This window comes from Hipposideros armiger, unplaced genomic scaffold (assembly GCF_001890085.2).
Source record: "Hipposideros armiger isolate ML-2016 unplaced genomic scaffold, ASM189008v1 scaffold_347, whole genome shotgun sequence".
NCBI classification, from domain to species: domain Eukaryota; kingdom Metazoa; phylum Chordata; class Mammalia; order Chiroptera; family Hipposideridae; genus Hipposideros; species Hipposideros armiger.
In genome coordinates, this window is record NW_017731697.1 from 93,497 (window position 1) to 103,814 (window position 10,318).

The following is a 10,318-nucleotide window of genomic DNA, read 5'->3' on the forward strand; positions in this document are numbered from 1 at the left end:
AGCAACTTGTCTGTTCCCCTTCCCCCAATTCCCCAGCATTGTTCCCATCCCCCCAATTCCCCAATAAAAATCTTAAAAAAAAAAAAAGAGACAGCAGTAAACGGATAGTACAAAATAATAATTTAGAAATAAATCTATACATGGGACATCTGGCTGGGGTGGAGTAAAGATGTCAGCAAATCCTTTTCCCAATAAACAAGTATAAAATTGGACAAAGTTGTTTAAAAAAACACTTTAGGGCTCTAGAGATCAATCAAAAGCAAAGAAAATTTGAAAGGTGCTATTTATGAATAACTGGTGGATCTTAGGTCAACAATGATAGAAGACTGTGACCTACCAGTATTTGCCTGGGGCTTCACCATCTCGACCCTCACTCCATCCTTGCTCTGTCAATGTGGTGGTTTTACAATGGTAGGGCTGGCTTGAAAACAATCAGTTTTTCTGCCAGGGGGAAAGAACTTGATTCAGAGAGGACAGTTAAAAGTCACAGTTGCAATAAACTTATATATATTTTTTCAAATTAGTGTTTTGGATTTCTTTGGATAGATACTCAGGAGGCGAATTGCTGGGTCATGGGTCATAAGATAGTTCCTTTTTTTTTTTTTGGTTTTTAGGAACATCCATACTGATTTCCATAGTGGCTGCACCAATCTGCAATCCCACTAACAGTGCACAAGGGTTCCCTTTTCTCCACAATCTTGCCAACATTTGTTTGTTGATTTATTGATGATAGCCATTCCGACAGGGGTAAGATGATATCTCATTGTAGTTTTTATTTGCATTTCTCTAATGATTAGTGATATTGATCATTTTTTCATATGTTTATTGGCCATCTGTATGTCCTCTTTTGTAAGGGGTGTAAATGTCTATTACAATGCTTTGTACACTGAAACTAAAAAAAAAAGCCACACTTGTTACTGTCAGTTAAAGTATCAAGCTATGTAAGACATGAGTGAGGAAAACTCATAGCATTATTGGTCTGTACTTGGGGTTCTTGAGGGGGAAGGGGAGGGTGAACAGTGTCACTGACAAATATTATGGGGACTCTGGAAATAAGAGAGCCATAGAAGGGCTAGATAGATCTCCACTCATCCCTAGTCTGACTCGGAAACTATATGCATACACATGGAAGACAGAGTGGGCTGAGTAGAAAATAAAAGCTGAGGCAGACTTGAGAATCACGTGGACTCTGAATGAGCTCACTAACCCCTACATATGACTGACTGGCAAAGGGTAGATGCCTGAACAGTTTCAGGTGTTAGAGCACAACTTTGGCCCAAAATACTGGCTAACCAATGAGCTATTAAGAAACAGTGGTGACTCCTAGGAAGCTAGAAGAAAAAATAAGTAAAAGAATTAAGGGAAAAAAAAACTGAGCACAGACATCAGTAGCGGCAAACTACAGGAGAGATTCAGCAAACTAATTCCTGGCAAATTACTAAAAACAAAACAAAACAAAACTTTCAGGGAAAATAAATCAGAATCCAAAGTTGCTAGAATGTGTTATTTTTTTAAATTTATTTTTCAATTAGAGTTGACATACAATATTATATTAATTTCAGGTGTACAACATAATGGTTAGACATTTATATACCTTACGAAGTGATCTCCCCATTAAATCTATTACCCATCTGACACCTTATGTAGTTATTACATATTATTGACTATATTCCCTGTGCTGTACTTTGCACCCCCATGACTATCTTTATAGCTGGCAATTTGTACATCTTAAGCCCTTCACCTTTTTCAGCCTGCCTCCCCAACCCCACTTCCATCTGGCAACTAACAGTTTGTTTTCTGTATGTATGAGTTTTTTTCAGCTTTGTTTATTTATTTTGTTTTTTAGATTTCACATATAAGTGAAATCATATGATATTTGTCTTCCTCTGTCAGATTATCTCACTTAGCATAATACTCTCCAGGTCCCTCTATGTCGTTGCAAATGGTAAGATTCCATTTTTTATGGCTGAGTAATATTCCATTATATATATGTACCACCTCTTCTTTATCCCATCATCTACTGATGGGCACAAAAGGTTGTTTACATATCTTGGCTATTGTAAATAAAGCTGCAATGAACATAGGGGTGCATATTATCTTTTCAAAGTAGTGTTTTGTATTTCTTCAGATAAATACACAGAAGTGAAATTGCTGGGTCATATGCAGTCTGACAATTAAGTTTGCAAACTCACCCTAGAGAAAGTGCTATGTACCTCATTGCTGAATATTACTATGGTCACCTTCGAAGTACTCCCCTTGGGAAGCTATGCACTGATGCCAACACCTAGTCCACCCTTCAAAGCAATTTTGGAACTCTTTTTCTGGAATGGCCATCAGAGCTGTCATCGGATTACCTTTGATGTCCTCAGTGTCATAAAATATCTTCCTTTCAATATTTCCTTTATCTTCAAGTAAAGAAAGAAGTCATTGAGGGCCAGATCAGGTGAGTAGGGAGGGTGTTCCAATACAGTTATTTGTTTATTTGTTTACTGGCCAAAAACTCCCTCACAGACAGTGTGAGCTGATGCATTGTCGTGATGCAAGACCCATGAATTGTTGGCAAAAAGTTCAGGTCGTTTTAGTCTAACTTTTTCACGCAGCCTTTTCAGCACTTCCAAATAGTAAACTTAGTTAACTGTTTTGTCCAGTTGGTAAAAACTCATAATGAATAATTCCTCTAATATCAAAAAAGGTTAGCAACATTGTTGCAACAAGTTTGCAAACTTAATTGTCAGACCCTGTATATGAAGCATATGGTAACCACAAACCAAAAGCCTATGAGATATACATGAAATAAAAAGAAAGGAATCCATAACACTATGGAAAACCATCAGCATACGAGAGAGCAAGAGAATGAAAAAGGAAAAAAGAAGTACAAAAACAATCAGAAAACCATTAATCAAATGGCAATAACTACATATCTATCAATAATCACTTTAAATGTAAATGGATTACATGTTCCAATAAAAAAGATAGGGTGATGGAGATGACATCACAGAAATGACTGCATGAGCGGTGCTTCTTGAAATCTCCTCCAGAAGTTACAACAAGTTGAACAGCTATAATTCAACAAAGAACTCCTGGCTCATCACATAGGAAATGCCTGAGAGACCCGCAAATCGAATCACCTGAAGGTGGGCAAATCGGGCGAGTGGGGGAGGAGCAAAGGGGAGGAGCAAAAGTCCCCAGGATGCAGATTGGAGCTTGCTGCAGTCTCAGGAGAGGGAAGAATCCCAGCTTCAGGAGCACTCCCTGTGGCCTACAGTCCTGCCTGAGGGATCAGCATATAAGATGGCTGAACCCAGTGTTCAGGGCAGAGACCTTGGGTGAGGACTGTGGTTTAAGTCCTCACTGCCAGGCAGAAAACAGAAAACAAAGACTCGGAACCTGGCTGCCTCCCTCCCACCCTCCCACAGCTCACCCCACCCTTGTCTGCTCAGTGATAAAAGCAGACTCCAGGAGAAATGATCTGGGGTGGTCAGAGCCACAAAAGTACCAGACACCTCTCACAGCAAACACCCCCAACCCCCAACCCCCACCACCACCTTTCTGGGAGGTTACCTGCAGGGCAGCCAGAGCCACTGACACACACAGACTCAGCATCAGGCTGCAGGGGCAGTACTGGGGTTTCAGAAGCTCAGAGCTCTTTCACCCTTCACATCCTCCTACAGAAGCATTGCCCTGAGACCCAGGCGACCTGTTCACAGAGGCGAAGCCCACCTTCCGGTGACTGGCCGTGGTATTCTCAGCGAGTTTTTGCAGGCCAGTGAAGAAACTGCACTGACTTTGTAGAAGTCACCAACTACAACCCATAGCACCCAAGAAACCTGCCCTGCCCACCTAGAGCTGCATTGCCAGGGGCACTCTGAATGCCTGGTGGCTGGCCCCACCTCCACAAGCTGTGAAGGAGGTTTTTTACAGCAGCAGACAACTCACTGGGGGAGTTTGCTAGAGGGCATTAAGCCAATACTTGCACTGCAGAATAGATGGGTGGTGGCTGGACTTAAGCATTTTTTTCTCTGTTTTTCCTTTCTTTTTTCTTATCTTTTCTTTTTTTCTTTTTCTTCTTTTCTGTTTTTTGGTTATTTTTGTTTGTTTTAGTTTTTTTTTGGTATTTTTTTAGTTTTCTCTTTGTGTGTGTGTGTGTTTTGTTGTTTTTGTACTTTTGTTTGTTTTAATTGTTGGTTCTTTGTGTGTGTGTGTGTGTGTGTGTGTGTGTGTGTGTGTGTGTGTGTTGTTCAGGGTAGTTGTAGGCTCAGCACCAGTCCAGGAGCTGAGACTACACTGAATTTGTAGAAACTACTGACCAAACCCTTTACCCCCTGTAACCCCACCCTACCCACCTACAGCTGCATTGCCAGGGGTACTCTGGGTGCTGGGTGACTGGCTCAACCCCCACAAACCATGGAGGAGGTTTTTTACAGCAATGAACAATCTGCAATGGCCTGGGGAGATATTAGTGGTGAACAGTGACCCCCACCCCCCAAACTGCACTGTAATCACTCGGGGACAGCTCTCGGGAACTTGTGGGCCTGAGATGGAGGCTCGCTATAGTGTCCTTGGGGCACTGAACAAGATGGTTACAGGCTACATACAGGCGTAAGATCTGAATCTTCATTAACATTGTAAAAACCACCAACCATGTGTTGTGACTCACTTGAACTCCATCCTGTCCAGCTAGTGTTGCATCACTGAGGGCACTTTCAACACCAGGTAAACCAGCCAGACACATGCTCTTAAGGAGCCTCTTTCAACAGTTGGGCCTTACGTGCAGCTGATAGGTGACAACAGGCTTAGGGGGCCTTGGGCCTTTTGCTAAGTTGTCTCAAGCGCATTATTGGTGGCTGCCAGACTCAGTTCACAGACAGGCCACCCCCACATGCCTCCAGATCCAGCATGGGCAGCAGCCAACTACATACAGCATTGGGGCACCTACTAAGTAGCCACGGGCCACTAACAGGCAGGGCTGAAATTACCCAGCATGAGAGCCCCACCCAAGAGACACCAGAAACAAAACACCCAGAGGCCAGCTTCAGACCACACCAGGGCACTACCTGGTTAGCCCCACAATGGGCACACACAAAGGGAATTCTCAACAGGCACAGGAGCCTGCAGGGGCGAAGACTCCTCTGAGGGATCAGCACTCACATAGCAGCTCATACACTGTGGGCATCGCCAATCCTCATAGCTAGTCAGCCTGGGAGTCAATGCCACCCTCCGACAAGCTAAAAGCAATCAAGGCCAACTACAACAAGGGAACACACACAATACAAGGGACACTCCTGGAACACATGCACAGGAGATTAGGGAGACTGCACAATTCGACTATTAAGGACACATACTACATAAAGTCACCCAGCAAAGACTAAGAGACATAAGACTGAGAGACATAGGTGATCTACCTAATACATAGAAGCAAACATAGAGTGACAGCCAGAATGAGGAAACAAAGAAACATGTCCCAAATAAAAGAACAGAAGAAACCTCCAGAATTGGAACTAAATGAAATGGGGGCAACCAACCTGTCAGAGACAGAGTTTAAAATACTGATTATAAGAATAGTTAAGGAACCTAGTGAGAATTTCAACAAAGAGACAGCAAGCATAAAGAAGGATATAGGAACTATGAAAAATAACCAGTCAGAAATAAAGAGTACAATAACTGAAATGAAGAATACACTAGAAAGATTCACCAGCAGGGACCGGCCAAGTGGCGCGTTGGTTAAGAGCTGGCTTGGAATGCCAGAAGGGCCCAGTTCAGATCCCACATATGAAGGCCAGTGACACTGCCCTCTACAGCTAAGATGCTGAACAACAGCTCAACCTGGAGCTGGGCTGCCGTGAGTTGTTGGCGACGGTGATGGCATAGGCTGCAGCCCCTGATGCAGTGGGTTGCCATAGGCTACCGTGTGCAGCTAGCAGCCAGCATGAGTGGCCAGCAGCCACTGGCGACTGATCTGCCTCACCTGGGAAGAGCGCAATGATGGTGCCAACTTGGGCCAGTGAAGCAACGTCCTCCACAACTAGACTGAACAACAAAAGGACAGCAACTTCTCTATTCCCCTTCCCCAATTCCCCAGCACTGTTCCCATCCCCCAGTTCCCCAATTAAAAAAAAAAAGAAAAAGAAAGATTCACCAGCAGATCAGATGAAGCAGACGATTGAATCAGCGATTTAGAAGACAAGGTAACAGAATTCACCCAGTTGGAACAATAACAGCAACGAAAAGAATAAAAAAACAATGAAAATAGAGTTCTGAGCTTCTTCCAGACGTTCATCTCCTTTTGGGTCTCATTCTCGGACTTTCCTCACAGGATGGCCCCCAAACGCCAGTCTTCACTCTCACCTCAAACAAAGAAACCAAGACTGCCTCCTGCCCCCAAGCTGGAGAAGACGTCGACCTCTCTGGATGTGCCAAAGAGAGAAAAAGAACAGCAAGAAGCAATTGAACATATTGATGAAGTACAAAATGAAATAGACAGACTTAATGAACAAGCCAGTGAGGAGATTTTGAAAGTAGAACAGAAGTATAACAAACTCCGCCAGCCATTTTTTTCAGAAGAGGTCAGAATTGATTGCCAAAATACCAAATTTTTGGGTAACAACATTTGTCAACCATCCACAAGTGTCTGCACTGCTTGGGGAAGAAGATGAAGAAGTGCTGCATTATTTGACAAGAGTTGATGTGACAGAATTTGAAGATATTAAATCAGGTTACAGAATAGATTTTTATTTTGATGAAAATCCTTACTTCGAAAATAAAGTTCTCTCCAAAGAATTTCATCTGAATGAGAGTGGTGATCCATCTTCAAATTCCACTGAAATCAAATGGAAATCTGGAAAGGATTTGATGAAACGTTCAAGTCAAACACAGAATAAAGCCAGCAGGAAGAGACAGCATGAGGAACTGGAGAGCTTCTTTACCTGGTTTACTGACCATTCTGATGCAGGTGCAGATGAGTTAGGAGAAGTCATCAAAGATGATATTTGGCCAAATCCACTACAGTACTACCTGGTTCCTGACATGGATGATGAAGAAGGGGAAGGAGAAGAAGATGATGATGAAGAAGATGATGAAGAAGAAGAAGAGTTGGAAGATATTGATGAAGAAGGGGATGAGGATGAAGGTGAAGATGATGATGAGGAGGAAGGAGAGGAAGATGAAGGAGAAGATGACTAATAGAACATTGATGGATTCCAACCTTTTTTAATTTTCTCCAGTCCCTGGGAGCAAGTTGCAATCTTTTTTTTTTTTCCTCTTGTGCTCGGTCGCCCTGTTTTTGAGGTCTCTTTTCTCTCCTTTACACCATGGTTCTCACCTTACTTGGGGGGAAATAACTTCAGCAGAATACAGTGGGAAAAGAATCTCTGCCCCTTTCTGTTCCAAATTCATTTTTATCCCTTCCTATCTCAACAAAAACTTTATGGAATCAACACCACCATGCTCTGTGGAGAAAAAAGAAAAACCTTCTGCTCCCTTAGCTCTGCTGGAAGCTGGAGGGTGCTAGGCCCCTGTGTAGTAGTGCATAGAATTCTAGCTTTTTTCCTCCTTTCTCTGTATATTGGGCTCAGAGATTACACTGTGTCTCTATGTGAATATGGACAGTTAGCATTTACCAACATGTATCTGTCTACTTTCTCTTGTTTAAAAAAAGAAAAAAAAACAAAAAAATATGGGGTTATAGAAGGTCAGCAAAGGGTGGGTTTGAGATGTCTGGGTGGGTTAAGTGGGCATTTTGACAACATGAATTCTCCTTTGGCATGTTTAATTGTGATATTTCACAGACATCTTTGCAGTTTAAGATGACACTTTTAAAATAAAATTTTCTCCTAATGATGACTTGAGCCCTGCCACTCGATGGGAGAATCAGCAGAAGCTGTAGGATCTTACTCAGAATTGACATCCTCTATTGTAATTTTGTTCCTCTTTATTTTAAAATTTTCTTTTTGTTTCACTGGAGGGCCAGCTGAGTGGCTCAGTTGGTTAAGAGCTCGCTCAAAGGTTTGAGCTCTGAGCAACAGCAGTTCGAGTCCAGCCTGAGCTGAGCTGCCACTGAGCTGCCAACAGGTGGCAGGATGGCTCAGCTAAAAAAAAATAGTACTGTTTCACTGGAAAGGAAAGATGATGCTCAGTTTTAAATGTTAAAAGTGTACAAGTTGCTTTGTTACAATAAAATTAAATGTGTACAAAAAACAAACAAACAAAACCAATGAAAATAGTTTAAGAGACCTGTTGGGACAACATCAAGTGCAACAACATTCACACCAGAAGGAGAAGAGAGGGAGCAAGGGATTGAGAACCTATTTGAAATAATGACCAAAAACTTCCTTAACCTGGTGAAAGAAAATGACACACAAGCCCAGGAAGTGCAGAATCTGAAACAAGATGAACCCAAACAAGCCCACACCAAGACACATCATAGTTAAACTGGCAAAGGTGAAAGACAAAGAGAGAATCCTAAAAGCAGCAAGAGATACACTACTACTTACTTACAAGGGAGCTCCCATAAGATTATCAGATGACTTTTCTACAGAAGCTCTGCAGTCCAGAAGGGAATGGCAGGAAATATTCAAAGTGATGAAAAACTAAGGCCTACAACCAAGATTGTTCTATCTAGCAAGGCTATCACTTAAAATTGAAGGAGAGATAAAGAGCTTCCCAGAAAAGAATAAGCTAAAGGAATTTATTACCACCAAGCCAGAATTGCAGGAAATGTTAAAAGGCTTCTTGAAGCACAAGGAAGGTAAAAAAGAATTAACTAATAGAGACCTGAAATATGAATAATAAAATGGCAATAACTATATAACTATCAATAATCACTTTAAATGAAAATGGATTACATGCTCCAATCAAAAGACATAGGGTAGCTGAGTGGATAAGAAAACAAGACTCACGCATATGCTATTTACAAGAGACCCACCTCAGATCAAAAGACACACATAGACTGAGAGTAAAGGAATGAAATAAGATATTGCATGCAAATGGAAATGAGAAAAAACCTGGAGTAGCAATACTTATATCAGATAAGATAGACTTTAAAACAAAGACAATAATAAAAGACAAAGAAAGCCATTACATAATAACAAAGGGATCAATCCAACAAGAGGACATAACCCTAGTAAACATCTATGCACCCAACATAGGAGCACCTAAATATATAAAACAGATATCAACCGACATAAAGACAAAAATCAACAGTAACACAAACATAGTAGGGGAATTCAACACTCCACCTACACCAATGGACAGATCCTCTAGACAGAAAATCAATACAGAAACAGTGGCCTTCAATGACATATTAGACCAGTTGGATTTAATTGATATTTTTAGAGCATTTCACCCCAATGCAACAGAATATACATTCTTTTCAAGTGCACATGGACCATTTTCCAAGATAGACCACATGCTAGGCCACAAAGCAATTCTCAATAAATTTTAGAAGATTGAAATCATGTCAGGCATCTTCTCTGACCACAGTGCTATGAAACTAGAAATCAATTACAAGAAGAAAACTAGAAAATATAGAAAGACATGGAGACTGAAAAACATACTAGTAATAATGAATGGGTCAACAATGAGATCAAGAAAGAAATAAAAAAATACCTTGAAACAAATGAAAATGAAAATACAATGACCCAAAATCTATGGGATGTAGCAAAAGCAGTCCTAAGGGAGAAATTCATAGCAATGCAGGTCAACTTAAAGAAACAAGAAAATCTCAAATCAATAGTCTATTTTTACACCTAAGAAAACTGGAAAAAGAACAGTAAAATAAGCCCAAAGTGAGTGCAAGGAAGGAAATAATAAAGATCACAGTGGAAATAAACAAAATAGAGCCAAAAAAACAAAAACAAAAAAAACAAACAAGCAAAAAAACCCAAAAGATCAATGAATCCAAGTTGGTTTTTTGAAACGATAAACAAAATTGACAAATCTTTTTTTTTTTTTTAAGATTTTTATTGGGGAATAGTGGGGAGGGGAACAGACAAGTTGCTGTTGTTTTGTTCTTTAGTCTAGTTGTAGAGGATGTTGCTTCACTGGCCCAAGTTGGCACCATCATTGCGCTCCTCCCGAGCGAGGCAGATCAGTTGCCGGCTTCTTGACAGCTGCTCAGGGCAGCTGCTGGCCGCTCACGGTAGCCCATGGCAACCCACTGCAGTGCAGTCTCTGGGTGACTCACGGCAGCCCAGCTCCAAGTTGAGCTGTTGTTCAGCATCTTAGCTGTAGAGGGCAGTGTCACTAGCCCTCATGTGTGGGATCCAAACCGGGGCCCTCTGGCGTCCCAAGCCAGCTCTTAACAAATGCACCACTCAGCCGG

At 41.5% G+C, this 10,318-nt stretch overlaps 2 protein-coding genes across 3 annotated transcripts in view; one reads left to right on the forward strand and one right to left on the reverse strand.

The window, feature by feature from the left end:
• Nucleotides 1-10,318, reverse strand: part of PRSS38 (serine protease 38) — a 127,828-nt gene that overhangs the window by 10,403 nt on the left and 107,107 nt on the right. The gene's annotated exons all lie outside the window — the stretch shown is intronic.
• Nucleotides 6,306-7,663, forward strand: LOC109392774 (protein SET-like). Its single transcript, XM_019661418.1, is given in 2 exon segments — nt 6,306-6,548; nt 6,550-7,663. Coding segments are annotated over 2 exon segments (864 nt in total). The 5' UTR covers nt 6,306-6,314; the 3' UTR covers nt 7,180-7,663.